Genomic DNA, 18958 nt, shown 5'->3' with positions numbered 1-18958 from the left:
TGAATTTCTTTAGTTAGTATGGGTTCCACACATTCATGTGACTGAATGCTTTTTCCTCTCACGTGATTGGCTGTGTTTTCACTCATGTGATTGGCTGTTTTTTCATTCACGTGATTGTCAGATTTTTCCAGCCCTTTGATTGGCTACTGCAGTCAAGGCAGTGTTTTCAATCTGCGGGACACGGAAGTGACAGCTAGACGCAGTAATTTTAAAACTTTAGGGACTTTTTGTGTGTGGATGTTATAACGAAAAAGAGAAGAAGTTATGACAACCTAGCTCTAAGCCTTTTATTCGCCATGTTTTTATTTCTTCTACTGTTTTATACAGCCTACCGGACTTCCTTATTTACATTGTGACAGACGAGTTGGATTTAATAGAGCTCTGCTGAGTTCTTACCTGAGACTAACGATGGATTATCCGCTCTTTATAGCTGTGTTTCTCGTGAGCTCCTCTGTGGTGTTAGCCTCCCAGCAGCCCAACATCGTGTTCATCCTGGCAGATGACTATGGTTGGTATGATGTCGGCTACCACAGCTCAGAGATCCGCACGCCAAACCTGGACAAGCTGTCCGCGGCAGGAGTCCGCCTGGAGAACTACTATGTCCAGCCTCTGTGCACCCCGTCCAGAAACCTGCTGATGACCGGGAGGTACCAGGTGAGACCCTCACCCTGAGACCCACACCCTGTGAGACCCCTGCATGGCTGGGTTTCTATGGATTCCTGCAGGGTATAGTGGTCAGAGAAGTATCTTCTAGATCCTTGTGCAAAAGTACCACACTCTGAAGATACTGCAAAAAGTCATGCATTCAAACCCTAAGTTAATTAAAACTAGGAAAAGTTAAACAATTGTACCATTATTTAAGATGTTTTTTATTAATATTAACAGGTTTTTTGAAAGGTTCACCCATACAATTAATTTGCTTTGGCGTATACTGTACATACAAACAGGAAGAGGAAATACATTGTAAACAAGGAACAAATGTAGAACCATTTTATAAACTATACTAACAACTTATTAAAAGTTATAAATTAAATACTAAATGTTCTCAAGAAATATAAATATAAAAAAAAGTTAGTACAGTAGGAAGGATAAAACTATTTTATTATTTTATTTGCACAACATCATTTAAAGGTGTGTACATTTTAGAGTTTATTACTGGTGCATTATGGTGTGTGTTGCATTTTACTGCTGTTCATTGGTTTAAGATTGTGGCAAGGCAAGTTTATTTAGGCTATTTATTTTATCAATAAAAAAGGCTTTGTGAAGATTCATTTTCCAGCTGATCTAAGAATGTTAAAAATAGTTTATTTAGCTTAAAAAGTAGTAACAATTTGAAGAATCTAAATCTGAAAAGGAACTATAACTCCCGTCAAATGTAGGGAAGGGATCATCATGATGACAAGTAAAGTCCAATGCATGACTTTGTGTTTGTTTATTTGAGTGTGTTTAATAGAACTTTCCATGGGGCAAAGTCCAATTTGGACATTGTCGGAAAGTAGAACAAGAGGACAAAGTCGTTATTTTGAAACTTTAGTTTGCATCACTGTCGCCACAGAGGCTGTCGGTTCCCCTTTCGCTATTTTAGATGTTTTCACAGTCTATGCATTTTCAACAAAATGTATTTCCTAACAGTATGTGTTTATTTCAACCTCCTCAGATCCGCACCGGCATGCAGCACCAGATCATCTGGCCCTGTCAGCCCTACTGTGTGCCTCTGGACGAGAAACTGCTGCCTCAGCTGATGAAGGAGGCGGGCTACGCCACTCACATGGTGGGCAAGTGGCACCTGGGCATGTACAAGAAGGACTGCCTGCCCACACGCCGGGGCTTTGACACATACTTTGGTATATCTAATTATCACAAAGCATTTGATGTAGTTTTATTCCCATTATTACACATTTCTAATTGTATTATTTTGGGCTCCAGGTTACCTCACAGGTAGCGAGGATTACTTCACTCATGTCCACTGTTCTCGGATTGCTGCTCTGAACCTGAGTCGCTGTGCATTGGACCTGCGGGACGGAGAAGAGGTCGCCACGGGATACAAAGGAGACTATTCCACTGAGCTGCTCAGCCTGAGAGCCACCAGCATCATCAAGAAACACAACTCTAACAAGGTGACACACACTCGAGTCACACACCTGCACAAAGTGTCACAGTGTAGAGCAGTAAGTCCTGATCTGGATGATCTGATTAACTTTATTTCTACTGAGTTATTTATCCTATCTAAACACTAGACACTCAAAGTATACAGTTAGACTGAAGGGGTTTCCCTTTTTTTGTTTATATTTGTTTTATTAGTGAGTTGCAGCTCATATGTTTGCTTTTGGCCAGTATAATACTGTTTTGGTTCCCTTTCACAGTTTTTTTTATCATTCACAGCCACAGCAAAAATCTCAACAAAAAAAAACCTCAGTTCCCTTCCTGATAAGCACAAAACAGCAGACAGAAAGAGTGAGAGGCTGGCTGGTGAACATACAGTAGTGGAGGATTCATCAGTTAAAGAAACAGATATTTCCCTCAAGGTTCAAGGTTCAAGGTTCTTTATTGTCAAACTGACTTAGCTACTGATTAATTATGTTGTTGAAAATCTTATGTCACAGGCTTCTCCAATAATGCAACATAATAACAATACAGATAGCAAGAGCAATACAAAAAGAAAAATAGTTATAAAATAAAGTGAGCATGTGGAATAGTGCAGTACGAGTCTATATACAAGTTATTGGAATGATATATATTAGATATTAGATACATATTACTGAGTAGCAGATGAATGTTTTGAAGTTGTTTCAGCAGGAGTTGGTAGAGACTTCAACAGATGTTAAGGAGATAGAATTGGACTTTCATTAGTAGAAACAAGAATGAATGATCCATAACTGCTGGATGTCGAAATAAGCAGCTGTTTCCCATCAACTTTCGATATATCAAAATGATTCGATTTGAATGTTTGCCCTTATAATCAGTCTCTACTTTTAGGTAATACAGTATTTTTTGGTTGCACTCACTACTGTTGTTTACGTCAGTAAGTCACAGAAGTTTCCTCACATGCTGTTATCTTCATCTTTCAGCCACTCTTCCTGTACGTTGCGCTTCAAGCAGTCCATGCTCCGCTGCAGGTGCCCGAGCGCTACATGGCCCCCTACAGTTTCATCAAAGACCCCCATCGCAGGCAGTATGCCGGCATGGTATCGGCCATGGACGAGGCCGTGGGAAACATCACCCTGGCCCTGCAGCAGGGGGGGGCTGTGGGACAACACCATCCTGGTGTTCTCAACAGGTATGTTTTACTGAAACGCTAGATAATGACCAAAATGTCTTCTGTAGAATCTCATGGGAAAATGTTAAGATCTAAGAAAGGCTCTAGATCATCTTACTTCATCAGAGTGAACTCCTGAGATTTAAATGAGATCCACAATGACAACAACTTGCTGTTTATTTGCACATAAATAGATATTAGTTGAGCTTCTCTCTATCCGTCTAACTCTTTTATAGCGTGCCAGATTGGAAACCAGATCAGTGAGTGCTTAATAAAGAGCAATTACAATTTACGTAAGCAGACTCAAAATCACATTTACTTTGTGCATCAAAGCCGGTTTTCTAGGGTTGAGCGGAGTTTAGATGAGTTTATTGAGTTAAAGTATCAGCTGGTTAGATAATGCACTTTCCTAAACAACGTGGTCAAGAGGGAGGCACATGAGACAAATATCCTTCCAAGTTCAATGAATGCACTGTTTCCCAGGCAAGGTTCATCTTAACATAGCTCTTGTAATGCTCTAGATTTCCACTAGAGAGCAATGTTTTGTTGTATTTATTCTCACAGGCTTTAATGTCAGAATCTCTGACAAGCTGGATGTGAATATTTCAAACAGAATGACACTAAAGGAACACTTTCATTTGCGTTTATCTTCAAGCACACCTCGGAAGTCTCGGTATGGTTGAACCTTAAAAAGGACCCGTCATATAGACCTTTGATGAAGAACAGAATAAGGCAAAGAAAGGGGCGTGCAGCGTCGTCTAAACATGTGCCTGCTCTCAGGTTTCCACATGTGGAACCTGTAATGAATTGCATCTGAAGTAGGTAACTCCTTTGAGGGTTATTTTTAGTTTAAAAAAAAGGGTAATTAGAAGACTGGAACAATGCTGCAAAAATAAAGTGCAAGTTTGTCTTATGGCCTGCGGTAGGTGGCCTGTTTCATTGTTCTACACATTTGGTTGCCTTTAAGTGGAAGGATTCAGCCAGCCATGTGCCGGGCAGACTCTGATGGAGGAAAAACTCCAGATACTTCCTGCTTTCTTCAATGTGATGCAATGGTTACTGTATGTAAAAGTGACCAGGATATAGTGTATAAAAGATAAACATCCTTTCCCGAAATAAGTCAGAGTAAGGTCTATCAATTGCTCCATTAGTCATATCTACAATTGTTTTTGTAAGCTGTTATACAGTAATTGACCCAGATGAATCACGCTCAACAGGAAGGAAATTAACCCTAGCGTTGGAATTCCTCCATGACGAAAGTTTCTGCCTTTACTGTAAGCAAATGAAGCTCAAGAGCATTAGGTGAAACTGGAGGGGAAGCTGGCAAAGAAAAAAGAGAGAATCGGCCTGTAGGGAGCCAAAGCAGCTTGAAAAGGCATTAAGGAGCAGACGGACCTTTCCAGTACAGTTCGGGAATCGGCACAGACTACTTCCTGGACTCGCATGACACAGAGAGCCCTGCCTCGATGTGATTGGACAAGTGTGTTTATACTGGACAGGCTCATTGGGATGATGACAGTCACTCTAACTGCAGTGTGTGTGTGTGCCTTTGTGAAATGGATGGATATTATGCTGGACTGTTTGTCTAACAGGGGAGACAAATAGATGAGCATTGCTGCATTGTTTCAATGCTTTATGGGTAGCATATTCCTGTCGTTCTACAACTTTGGTTCGGACTGAAATATCTTCAATTGTATTGTATGAAATTCTGTAAGACATTCATGCTCCTATGAGGATCAATCCTACTGACTTTTGTTATCGCCAGAATCGATTGCTATTTAATTAAATGCACACATTAACTTCCTCCTCAGGATGAACTGTTTATTATGCTTTCTGTGGTTTTCCCTTTCCTGTAGTGTGTTATATAGGTTTTTGTGCATGTAAATGGTCTGCAAATGCTAAAATCCCTCCCCCACACTGCCTGAAACGCCTCAATTGGACTGCTTTTGTTTACTTCTGTAATATAGTGACATCAATACTTAACACTTGCACTTCTATTGGCTTGCAACAGAAGTCCAACACACTGTACCTGATAGACTAAAGGGCGGGACATCTCTAAGCTGTTGACTAATCACAACAGAGCCGGCCAGCTAACCAATCAGAGCAGACTGGGTTCTGGTTTCAGACCGAGGGTGAAAAGAGGTGCTGCAGCACAGGCAGTATGAGAAAAATAAAGCATGTAAACGTGTCACAGTAGAGAAACTAAATACAAATATAAAACCTGAAAATGAGCATGATCTGTTATACATATAACAGATCACGTTTGCTTGTGCCACAAACCTGAAACCCATAGAACAGCTGTACAAGAGAGCTATCAAGGTGTTTGACAGAAAGCCAAATTCATACCACCACTGTACCATCCTTGAAAAACACAATTTCTTGAGCTTTGACAATTTAAAGTTTTTTTTAAAAGAATTTGTTTTATTTATAAATGTTTACATGGACTGCCCCCCCCCCTCCCTTAGGGGAATTCATCCACAAAAAACACACTGGACGCTGCACTAGGTCAGAAACCAGAGGAGACTGTTAGGTCCACTGCAGACGGACCACTTTTGGACAAAATGTCCTCTCCATTAAAGGCAGCTCATTGTGGAATAGCCTCCCTACTGAGATACGGGATTGTCTCAATAGCTTCAAAGGTCAACTCAAAGAATGGTTGAGAAACAAACAGACGTGCAATCACCGCTAAATGCACTTTAACACAGGGGTATCTCCTCTTGCACTTTATGCATCTCTTGTATCATCTCTTGCACTTTATATGTCGTTGCTGCTATAGTGTACTGCCATGTGGTAAATACTTGTGTGTGCTGCTCTTGCTCTTTTACATATCATGTATTTATTTTTTGCTATGTTTACAAATGTCATGTTCTTATATGTTGTATGTCAGGGACTACGGATGGAAATGAGCTCAAAGCTAAAATCCTGCATATTTACACTTGAAGCATTATTTGTCTAAAGTGTTCATTAATGTGCATTGTCCCTATTCAAATAAACGATTAAATGAAAAAAACAAAAACATATACATAATATTTTATATTTCATCGGCCATCATCAGGTCAAAATGTAAATAGTCAAACATCTTTTTATTTGACTAAATACCTGCAGGTAATAACATTCCCACCAGCCTTAGCAGTATTAGTGCTAAATAACAAATGTTAGCATGCTGGATGGGCTAACTAAGGTGACATGATTAGAGCCTCGCCTTTAGTTCAACATCACAGAAAATATTACAATGTGTAATGTAACTACCCGCATGGCTTTAGGCCCTTTTACTAATGTATGTTACTACATGATTCGGTTGTAAGGGTAGTGGAAACAATATTTGTTGGACATTTTATCCAGCAGCGTGTTGCGTCTTCAAAGGTATTTTCACAGATGTCAATTGTCTGTCTGGAGTAAAAGCAACATTACCAACATTACATAGGAATATTCGTTTGGCTGCTCTCTCTTCTCCACGGGAAGAACATGGAATCTGCATTCTGTCCAAATACTGCATTAGTGGTATTGGTTTCTAAACAGAGCTTACAAGGCTGTAGTCTTTTTAAGCATTTAGTACACAGTCACCTCCCCAGATCTCCTCTGTATGCCTTTTTCTTATCTCTACTGATTTGAAATCCCTTTGTCTTCTTCTCCTTGTGACATTACATTTTGTCCCCAGATAACGGAGGTCAGACGCTGAGCGGTGGCAGCAACTGGCCGCTGCGAGGAAGGAAGTGGTCTCTGTGGGAAGGAGGGATCCGGGGAGTGGGGTTTGTCGCGAGCCCGCTGCTGAAGCAACCCGGGACCGTCAGCCACAAACTCATCCACATCTCTGACTGGCTGCCAACCCTCGTTGGCCTGGCCGGAGGGAGCACCAACGGCACCAAGCCACTGGACGGATTCAACGTGTGGAACACAATCAGGTGAGCTGCTGAACTGTAAATATCTTTCACACATGTGGGATTTGAATTCTTCAGCTGAAGACGTTTCTTGGGTGGTAGGTCAGAGTTTACAATGTGAGTGATACCAGCTCTTAAATCTGACAGCCTGCCCTCTCTCTGTGCCTCTTTCCGATCCTTCCCCCCATGTGCTCCAGCTCCAACTGCCTCCGCCTGTCTCCCTGACCGAGCGTCTTTTTCTTGTAGGAGCCCCTGCTCCTTCAATAAGCCCTTTGTTACTTCGGCAATGGGAGCTCAAAGAGAAGGAAATTCCATCAGTCATTCTCACACAAATCTGTAGTCCTTCCATCCCTTTCGTTTCTCCCCTGATCCTCTCTCCATCCCCTCCTCTGCCTCTAAGAACTATGAAATCCTGCTTTTGGATAAACTCATTATTTTAGCTACAAATCCTTTTATGTGGGAACATACCTGAGAATTATTTTATCCGTAGAATATTGAATTGTGCTTTGGAGAACACTGCAAAGATTGAGTTACTGGTGACACACCACAAACTACATTGCATGTTAATAGGTACTCAGGTCATCACACAGGCTGTCACTGACTACTACATGACTGACATGTTATATTTGTAAACTAAATGTGGACACAGTGAAAGCAGGGGAAATGAAGGGCTGCAGCAGAAAATGCTTAGCCTGGACCACAAACTACTACTCACAGCCTCCACTTGACCTGATTGGCTGAAGCACGTCAGCTGACCGCTTACTGCTGCCGGTTGCCGTGTGTTGTGCAAAACAACACAGGGCTCAAACTGCTGTTTGTTTTCACTGCTTTTTTACAGTTTCATCTTGTATTTAATTGGCCTGTTACAGAAAACAGCAGCTTGGCCGGTGGAAAATAAAAAAGGCAAATTAGGGCCCAGAACAGTAGGCAGGCAGGAGTTATTTTAGTTGTGTTATCAGACACTGTGGTCAGTGAGAGTAGTGTGTTTTCTCTGTGGTGGAGTGCGGTCAGAGCATACGACTGCATGGTGAGCAATGGCCAGCTGGTTTAGATTTACAGATCCCCGAGGATTTTACAGTGCATGAGTCAGACACGGTGTTGTGTGTGTTAGTTGTGTATCCATATGTTTAACGGTTACTTTTTATCTTGCAGCAAAGGCTTTGCCTCACCCAGACTGGAGCTGCTGCACAACATTGACCCTCTGTATAATGACATCGCTCCATGTAAGTTCACATGCTTCATTATTCATAAATGGGGTTTTTCCCACTCTGTCCGCACTGTGATTTATATTCATCAGAACATATAACACGTAATACCTCCAGCAGGGTTTCATTTGTGGATTTGGACAAAGTTGAGGTTGAGTTTCCTAACTGCACTGTGGTGAAAAAGTGTGTGTACATGTCACTATGCACTCATTCAGACCTGGTAAAGAGAGGAGTCTGACATTCATTTTGAAATAGGATCTTGTGAAATACAAACGTTGGCTGACACAAGCTGCAGATATCCCACCAAAAAGTATTCACTGCAGCACATACTGCCAAGAGGCTGAGATCATTACACATCTTTATAGAAGTCTGGGAACTCCGTTTGCATTCAGTCGTTTTGCAGCTATATGTCTTCTGTGTTTTATTGAGAAAAGGAAATGAGGAAAAAATCATCCCTTTCTTATACAACATTCTGACTTTAAGGATAATTTGTATGTATGATAAATGTATGGATTATTGTGGATTTTTAAATTATATGCTACAATGAGTACAAATATATACATAATTCAATAACATTTGAATGTTGGACAATGTGAACCCTCATTACAGTGTATGGTGTGTCAGCCAGCTGCCTTAGTCCAGACTGAAATATGGCAAAAGCAAATATGTAGGATTTTGTTAAAATATGGATATAACAGCGACCATTTTTTTGGCACTGTCCTGGACGACATCCACAGTGTTGCACTCTGTTGTTCACATAAAAAGACACGGAAATAGTTGTGTCAAGAGAAGTTCATATCCTGGACAGAGACCCTGTCTAATCTGATTATAAAAGGTGTGGAGGAGAGGGGGATTCCTGAAGATATTTCACTATGTAAGAGTATACTGGCAACCTAGGGCTGTGGACTTATACAAGTGATAGCGACGCTGTTATTGTTAGCACCGTGTGAGTATCTCAGTAATTAGGGCCAAATGTGATCCTGGAGACACCTACTGCAGCGAGAACTACCAGACAGGCTGAGTACTTTGCCATGTGTTTATTAGATGTCAATGCAAAAATGTTGAAACAAACCAAGACACAGTCATCCGAATGAAGTCAGAGTTTGATGATGGGTGTGGTCCGAGCAATTGCGGCAGAATTAGGAGATGAGGAGGAGGTTTTTGGTTTGGTTTTTTGCTAGATCAATTCTATTCTGGTTCAAATGATAACATTTGATCTCAGCCAATTCTGATGCAAGCCCTAGCTATAAAAATTGGTAGGTATTTTTGTGCATGTAAATGGTCTGCATAGGCTAAAATCCCAAAGTTCCCTCCAGAAAGAGTTTCTCCCCGCCCCGGCCTGGACTCCTTTGTTTACTTCCTTAACATAGTGACATCACTATGTAAGACTTGACCAGTCACAACATAGCTGGCCAGCTAACCAATCAGAGCAGACTGGGCTCTGGTTTCAGACGGAGGGTGAAAAGAGTTGCTGCAGCACAGGCAGTATAAGGCTGGTGCCCCAGGAGGACGCATACGGGAAAACGCATACACAAACGCAATCACAATCGCAAAAAAGCTTCCGTCCACACGCAATATACACCGGATAGTGTCTGTTCACACGAGACAGCTCCGTTTAGCTCCAACCGCTGGAAAAGCTGCAGTACATATGCCGAGCCTGTACGTGGCGCTGTAACTTCCTCCACAAAAGCAGCGAAGAAGCATGGTTGTCATGGTTACCCTTCTGTTTATTCTCCGCGGTGGGGGCCGAGGGAACCGGGCAGAGTTTTTTGCCGGTCAACGTGTGTTAAAGTTTAAATCTTCCGGACAAAATTATAAAAGTGCCGGTCAAAGGTATTCTTTGTTATAATAATAAAAAATAATAACGACTCTATATAATGATATATAATAATAAAATACACGGAGCCTGTCTCTTTTTCCTCTCTTCTGACAGCGTCAGTGTCTGTCTCATGCAGCAGCTGATCCAGTAAGTAAACCCGACAGTAAAAATAAACATATTTATAACTAGTTTAGGTAGTTTGAGAGGTAATTAAAATAGCTAAGGGTGATGATCTGACTTGAAGTGTGTGTTTTGCTCCGTTCACCGCTGCATCACAGCAGGAGGAGCTGAAGGTGAGCAGAGCTGCGTGTCTCCGTCCTGTCAAATGCGAGTGAAGTCTAATCTATGTCCATATCGAGAGAAAGATAAATATTCTGAATTCAGTGTGCAGTTTACTTTGACGCGGGGGTGAGCAGCAGAGGTGGGGAGAGGCGGGGCTATTGCGTCATCATTATCAGAAAATGATCGTATAGAGGCGATCACACGGAGCCGCTGGACCCCCCAGAGCGCTCCGTTCCCTATCTATCCACCTTTGGACCCGTTATCGTTTGCGGGGTCCGTTTCTATCGTTTAGTTCCGGCCTCGTGTGGCAAAAAGGGCTATACGCAAGAGAAATATGCGGATACAACCCGTTTTCGTCCTCGTGGGGCACCAGCCTAAGAAAGACCTTTTGAACATTAAAGCATGGAGACATGTCACAGTAGAGGCACAAAATATAAATATGAACCTGAAAATGAGTGTAACAGGGCCCCTTTAAAAATATCCAGTGACCTCTCATCCTTCAATCTGTCATCAGAAAAGCCCTTCCCAGCTCACACTGGGAGAGAGATGCAGGATACACCAGTCATTAGTCTGTCACAAGGCTGACAAATATAGACAGACAACCATATACTCCTGCAGACAATTTAGCTAATTGTTAGAACACGTCATGTGTTTGGACTGTGGCAGGACACCAGTACAAACTCATGGAGAATCTCTTTGTAATCCTCATTAATCAGCCAGTGACACACATGTGATACAGCCTGTTAAGATGATGAAAACCTTGTGCTGCCTATCTGTGTTTATGAAATCTATGACGTATGATGCTTGGTTTCTAATGTTGTAATTCTACTGTTTTCTCTCTCTTCCCAACAAGTATCAAGAGGCTCATTGTTTGAGCCAGTATTCACAAATACGCCAGACATCGTGAATCCAATGAACTCAAGTCAAGGCAGACAGGGGCCTAAGAATAGCATGGAGTTGCATAACGTCCGACTAAACTCACATTAAAAGTCAACGCTGAGTTTATTATGGGTGTTTGAAATGTGTTTGATTGGATTAAGAGTTTATGAGGAGAGGAGAGGTGATTCTCACATGGAGATTATTATCACTGGATGTCCCTTCATTTTGGTTGCTTTATGAAGTACACGTCATATCTAGCCTGTGAAAGTACATTTGACATGGAATAATCATAAGAAACTTTCTTTAAAAACATCTTCCATGTGTTTACAAATGTAATCTGAATCATTTTTGTGAATTGGCTTGATTGTCTTCACTTTTTGGTTATTTCTTTGTGATTACTGTACCTCATAAAATGCTATTTGTTATGCTGTTGTAAGGAAGGCTGATTACACAAGGTTGAAATTGTAATCAGTCTCTGTTGAAACTGTAATCAGTCGACATTGTTGAAATGTGAGATAGTCGATGTTTGAGGTTCAGGGTGTGTGTGCTTACAGTTTCTGTGATTGTGGGGAGGTTTCCAGGAAATTGGTCATGTGACTCCCTTTTTTTGTTCGGCTGTCAGACACAGTGGAGTGGCCTCATTCTTGTCTTAACCACTTAATATTAGGTGGTCCTGGTCTGAGGCCACTATTTCTGTCTCTGTGGAGAATGCTGCACCTTTAGTTACACATTCGAAAATAGAAGAGGTAAAAGGAGTGCATTTTTGTGCTGAAATGTTTCACAGATGTGCCATAATGGGCACATAATGGGTCGTCATGAGAGTAGATGCATACCGCTTCATTCATCTCCTGGAAGTACAGTACTTCTCTTCTCTTCAGCAAGGGGTGGTTGAGGAATTATCACTGATAAATACCGTATGGAGCACTTTATTTTGGTGCAGGAGCAGCTTTCTAAAGGGTCGTATCTAGTTTTATTCACTGGTGTCTATCATGTGAACCTTTAAAAAGTTATTACAGATTACACTTCCTCCTGAGTCAGTGTGTAAAAGTGGAGAGCGCTTCTTTAACATGTGATGTACAATATATTCTGCTACTAAATTTATAGTCACCTGGAAAACTTTACAGAGATCTGGTTTCAGTTTCAGCTTCACACACACCTGGTATCGTTCACTGGTGGGGGATCATGATTTTTAACAGTAGCAACATCCTTTTTTTAAATCAAAATCAAGGTACAAAAGGTATGATTACCAAAACATTTGCATCAAACAAATGTTGTAACCCTAACCCAGTTTTTATAGTTCAAAACAGCATTAATTGATTAGTTTTGGTCACTTGAGCATGTGGAACAAGCTGTCAATACAACCATGACAGATTATCGTCTTTATAAATCCAATGGTTGCCTATTTACACATTAAGTTGGACATAGGTCTGATATTTACCCTCCCTTTTTGCTGTGATGTAGTGTCACCAACTCAACATATATTCAGCTGTTAAAATGCTGTTTAATGTACTTGCCAGCTAGTTGCTGACTGTTTCTGTCTTCCGTTGAAAGAGTGCAGTGATGTTTTTCAAAGATTTTTTAAACTAAAAACAGCTGTCTTCTGCAAATGGAGAGGTTGATGGGAGCAGTGCGACAAAAACATTAAAAGGTGTGTGTAGAACAAACAAAAAAAGTTGAGTTAAAAGGTGAGACAAATCTCCTTAAAGCTGAGTTAATTCCCTGTCGTTTTAGTTACTAAAGTTAACACCTTTAACATCTCATCTCACATCTAAAAATGTGACAAGAGCTCCTGGGAATACACCAAAATAGCCTGTTTTGACTGAATACTTTATTTATAGTCCCATCATTGATTTATCATATTTTTAGACACTTCTGTTTACACAGCCATAAGCGAGCAGAGCTCAAATCACCCTGAAAGTTGACTGTCGAGCATCACCGTCTAAATCATTTGAAGGATAAGAGAGTGAAAAACGACACTGCTGCTTTACAAGCGTCCATGTTTTATGTTTGAGACTTTATTGTCAGCGACCACAGTGACAGCCAGCTCCTCCTGATGCATTCCAGCCTGAGATTCCTCTTTTCCTTTCAGACTGCTCCACTTTCTTCCCCTTTTCTCTTTCTATGCTTTCCTTTTTTGGCGTTTTCTCCATTTAGCTCATGAAAGAGCTTTGTCCCCTTTTTACATAGTTTCTCCTTTCAAGTTGCTTTTCAAAATCCCCCTTCTTTGCTCTCATTCTGTGTGAGAAGAGGGATCCCGACTAAATGGGTCACAGAGGGGTCCCTGAACTTCTCGCGGAGAAACCCTGGACTTGGCCCAAGCCTTAAATCACCCCCAAATTTCCCTTCTGCTCTCTCAGGGTCTCTTCCCACTTCCCCCCCCCCCCGCCTTTCCCTCCTTTTCTTTGAGCCCATTTGTGGATTCTCCTGCTTTGGATCCAGATGAGCAGGGCCTGGCGTTGAGGCACTCATGCAGGAATGAATGTAAGAAATGGACAGTATGTGAGTTGGGGTTTGAGGCTCCTTTCCTTAAAGAAGCAAAAGCTTGAAATTCAATCTCCCACCTGCTTGCATAACACCTGAATCTCGCTTGATGTCAATACTGCAGTTTTCCCTTCTCGTGTAAAGGACATGAGCTCTGCAAGTTGTTTACACAGATCTGGTGTGGTTCGGGATTGCTCTGCATTGAGAAACCCAGTTTAATGCATGTGAGAACAATTAAGAGAGCCACATGTACTTTTCCGCAATGATCAGTGAAGATTTCAATGTCAGAGCTTTTATCATGTGGTCGCAAAAACGCTGAGATCGGAAATGTTTTAATTCTCCAGTCATGTCGCTGTGGTTGAATCCACTCCATAAAAAGGAGCTCCGATGGGAACATTGGCTTGGTGTGGGTGGGGTTTGTGTCTATGAGCAAAGAATGTGATGAAATACTTGTTTTCGACAGCGTTAGGACGCAGAAATGACTTGCAAATCTGTCTAATCAGGACCATATTGTTAGGGGTCAAACACAGCATGAACCTGATAATACTCTCAAGGCCACTTAAAAAAAAAAAATGTGCTCACTTCTGGTAGACATTTTCCATAAGAGGAGAAATGGATTGTGGCAGGAGGCTGCAGAAATGTCTGGACACCCTCAGAACAAAGGCCAATTATTTACTTTTGCCTTGACTTGTGATATGGTGCCAGTTTTCTCTCGTTTGATACTGTATTAAAAATCTGCCCGACAGCAGTAATGGCAAATTATTCATTGTGCTTGGCAGATATGAAAAGACTGGTGCTGAGTTGACCACAGTACCACCATAATAGTCCAATTCCTCCTAAAACTTTAAGGAAATGAATACGTACAATAGTTTCTGTTCTTAAAGGGAAGTATTCTTATGAAGCGCTCATTCCTGCAGCTTCAATGTTGGTTTTACAGCAAGAAAAGAGGTCTTTCTTATTGGTGTATTTATTTTGACACCTTCACTCGATTCTCAGGTATGCACTGACTTTCGGTGCCAGTCTACCTTCCCGTATGGTTTACATGGACTTTCACAGAGGGCGTTTTGTATCCAGTGGTAGTCTAATATCGTTTTAATCAGCGGGTGCTAGTTTTAGGCATATTTTTAGAGATGGATGACCTCCATGATCAGCTCTGTCCTCTCCTCTCCGCAGGTCCTGGCACTCAGCGTCAGTCATCTTTGGCTCAGGTGGTCAGCGGAGGCTCCTGGGCCAATTCTGGCTTCAATGTGTCCATTCACGCCGCCATCCGATCCTCCAACTGGAAGCTGCTGACGGGCTACCCAGGTCCGTATCTCCTGACAACCGTAATGACATGTTTAGTCTAAGTGCGAAGCGGAAAATCAAACACAGTTCTTATCTGTGTGAACAGCGGTGGAAGACGTTTCTGGATCCCTTAGTAAAGTAAAAATATTTTTATATAGAAGTATAAAAAACACCCCTGTGAAGCTGGTGTTGGTAGAGCTAGTTTAAACTAGTTTTTATACAGTAAATGTAATCCAGTGGTTCCCAAAATGGGGGTCAAGCCCCTTCAAAAGGTCACAAAATGAATCTAATGGGTGGCGAATTGATTGATTGAAGAGGAAAATTAAAATAACAGTTTTGACAATCATTCTGTATGCATTACTTTGTAAAATATTGGATGAATATATAGTATATGGTTATAATAATATACATTTACCTCTTTAGGCCTTAAATAGTTATTTAAATGAGAGGTTTTCAAATGTCTAGCTAACTGGTTAGCAGGTAAGGGCCATGAATCAAAAAATATTGGGAGCCAGTGATTTAATCCAGCATTTTATTGAACAGGCTTATATTTTGTTTGTTTTTTATAATAAATGTATCTAACAAAAAGTAACAACAGCTCTCAGACAAAGGCAGTGCAGTCAAAATTGTAATATTCTCTCAAATGTGGTGAAGTAAGTTAAAATTGTACTTTAATACAGTACTTGTGTTAATGTATTGAGCTACTTCCCACCATGGTTGCCAATCTGATTCCTTCATCTTATTTCCTCCAGGTTGTGACGTTTGGTTTCCGCGACCCGGGCACAACAGCTCCGATTCAAACCCCCCCCAGGCGGATCCACTGAAGCCCGTAATGCTGTTTGACATAGAAAAAGATCCAGAGGAGAGGAATGAATTATCCGCTCACTTCCCCACAGTAGTAGAGTATCTTCTCACTAGGCTCAACCAATACCAGAAAAGTGCTTTACCGATAAACTTCCCCGATGAGGACCCCCGATGTGACCCGGGTCCCACTGGAGCCTGGGGACCCTGGGCATAGGGTGGAAATGACAGTTATGAATGCTGTAGCACTTTGTTAAATGTGAATTTCAGCAGCAGGAATCTCTTCTGCTGAGAAAAAGAGACATTATGATGGTGAGATTTAATGTATATCAACTTAAAGACAGCTGTTTTTATCCCACAATCATTTAAATCTGTCTAAACTCGATTATGCAGATTGTTTTAAAGAACATATTTCACTTACATTATGTTTTTCGGTTTTGTTCCTTTGTTTGTCAGTTGTTTATTGCGAAAACCTCTAGCCTATTGCATGGTCAAAGAAAGATCCCATATCATTTTGCAGCGTTGTTTTTCCCTTTCGTTTACATTGTGCGATAGGGCATTTGGCCTTGGCGGAGGTCTTTGTTCTCCAAGTGCCCTTTTAGTTTAATATTTGCCAAAGAGTTTTTATTTTTCGCCAACCAATGGAAAAAGCCATTAATTGACTGACTGGTACTGCCGTTACTATTGATCGATGTGTCCCAGCTCTGAAATGCTTACAGAGGTTTGGTTAAAGCGATTGCGTAAACACTGTTTGCTACACATGTTGCTGATTTGTAAAGACCTTATCTCCCTGCTGTTTCAGGTATAGCACTTCATTTATCTACTGTTGAGAAGCCGCAGGCTCCTTGTATGTGTCAAACAGAAGGAATGTTTTCATACCTGAGAGACATATTTCACCAACCAATCTATGGTGTCTTTTGGGAGGTTTTTACGGATCGTACAGGAGAAAGCAGAATGTGTCACGTTATATTTACATCTTGTTACATGGCCACTCAATGTCCAAAAAGGTCAAATTCTTACTTTAAAAATATATTTCCTTAAATAAACTGTGCTTTACTTATTATTATTGTATTATTTGTGCACACTTTGAAACTGTGTACTGGTTGTACTGTAGCTATGAATCCAAGTTATATGATTTGTTCCGGAAAACAAATACTACATAATAACGAGGCTTCAAAATGTAGTGAAATGGTTTGTAAAAAGACTGAATATTCATGATTCTTTGTGCTGAAATGTAGTTAATTACAAGTGCTTTTTTTCGTTTACTCGTTCCCTTTCCAGTTGCCTTAACGTTAACAACTAGCTGCTAAATGGGTTAGCAGTGTATTTCTGTTTCGAGGTTGAAAATGTGAGGAATTTCTTCACATGCACTTCACATATCCATTATGTTATGGCTTCAACAAAAACTCCCACATGCCAGTCATTCATGAATGTGCAGTTCTCACAGAGGTGATTTAGATACAGTTATGGTGATACATCTTATATTTTCTTACTACATCATAGATTACAAAAGAATACTAAAGGGTAAGGAAATCTGAGACTTCCAATTGAAGGATTTGCATATTTGGAAGTTAAAGAGGAGAAACTAATTTCCTTGATACATCCACCCTCTTTAACCTTTGGCCTCCTGGTGATTGACCTCCCACTGGCAGCCGCATGCAGACTACCACAGGAAATACTCCCTGCAGAGAGGGGGCGGCCCGTCCTAATGTGGGCTGTGACCCTTGACCTGCCATGTATATTGATTGGCAGCGGATCAAGCAAACAACAATGCTGGTGACCGTGGAAAACATAGGGCTGTTTAGAGTCAGATGTCACCGACTCTTGTTTCCTTTATAAATGTGTTTTTTTGGAACAATTGTTTGACCTATCACTCTAAAAGGCAGCACTTTGTTGTTAATATTCATGTTGTCGTTTGTGCTCAGCTGATGGCACAGTTTGATATGAAATCATAAGCTGGATATGAGTCTATCAGTAAAGGAATAATGGGAGTTTTTATTTTATTTACTTTGTTGCCAAGTGTTAAATGTTTAGATACCACTGTTATCTATAAACGTGAAGCTACGGAGGGTTAGCTTTGACAGTTAGCTTAGCTTAAGGAAGAAACAGCTAGTCTAGACACGTAACTTTTATAAAACCATAATCATTTTTACACCGTAGAGTTTTTACAGATCAAACAAAACATATATAATGTGTTTATTAATGTGCTTAGAAGTGTTAGTAGGCGAATTCTTCTAGAAAGAGCTAAGCTAGCTGTTTCCCCTTGTATTGACCTTTTATTCTTAGCTAAGCTTACTTAACTCTATATATAACTGGCTGAAAGGAGAGTGTATCTATTTGTCTTTGATCTCAAAGAGCATTTTTGAGTGGTTTGACAAATCCATTTTAACGCAAGTCTACTCTTAGCTTTCTCCAGAGCTTTCAACTCTCTGTCACATGGTCTTCATCAATGTATGGAGTTTGCTCTGTTGACATGTGAGCTCAATTGCTGTAATGATTTAATCCATAACACTTGATGATACAGCTCTAAATAAAGCCATTAAGTGACCCTTGAGTTGGGATTTTTCTGTCAAAAATAATGCTTCCAAGGCCCAGAATGAACTTAAATGCTTAATTAATGAGTGGCTCTTGAGATTTTAGGTCGTATTTCAATTAATTATTTACTTGGTAACAGTTCACTCCTTATGGTTCACCCAAGGCAAATGTGTGATGCCACTCACATGCTTCACATTTAAAATCCTATTCTTGCTTTTTAAGAATAAGAGGTTTCTAATGTAGGCTGTATACACTCAAGTGCATATGTCTAAAAAAAGTGGTACCAAAGCGGCTGTTAAATGGAATTTAAACAGGGATTTGATAATGGGTGACTACCAGAATACCACATGGTTATTTTATGTTTCTGGGAAAGCACTTCTTACATTGCTGAGGCTACAAATTTGTCATTCGCTTGTTCTGTTAGTTTACTCTACAATCAAAACTCTGCATTTAAAGATGATGGGATAGCTCACTTAATTAGATGTTGCCACTTCTTCTTAAAACCGAGGCCTACGAGTTTCTCAGCTCGACAGCTCAC

At 40.7% G+C, this 18958-nt stretch overlaps 1 protein-coding gene across 1 annotated transcript; it reads left to right on the top strand.

The window, feature by feature from the left end:
* The first annotated feature begins 185 nt into the window (after positions 1–185).
* arsb (arylsulfatase B) lies at positions 186–18433 on the top strand. The gene is given in 9 exon segments (XM_034123140.1): positions 186–654; positions 1658–1844; positions 1927–2117; positions 3069–3236; positions 3238–3277; positions 6915–7158; positions 8287–8357; positions 14974–15105; positions 15837–18433. Coding segments are annotated over 9 exon segments (1545 nt in total). The 5' UTR covers positions 186–408; the 3' UTR covers positions 16103–18433.
* The last annotated feature ends 525 nt before the right edge of the window (positions 18434–18958 follow it).

The sequence above is a fragment of the Trematomus bernacchii genome, unplaced genomic scaffold (assembly GCF_902827165.1).
Source record: "Trematomus bernacchii unplaced genomic scaffold, fTreBer1.1, whole genome shotgun sequence".
In the NCBI taxonomy this organism is placed as follows: domain Eukaryota; kingdom Metazoa; phylum Chordata; class Actinopteri; order Perciformes; family Nototheniidae; genus Trematomus; species Trematomus bernacchii.
This window is presented reverse-complemented; position numbering and strand designations above follow the sequence as displayed.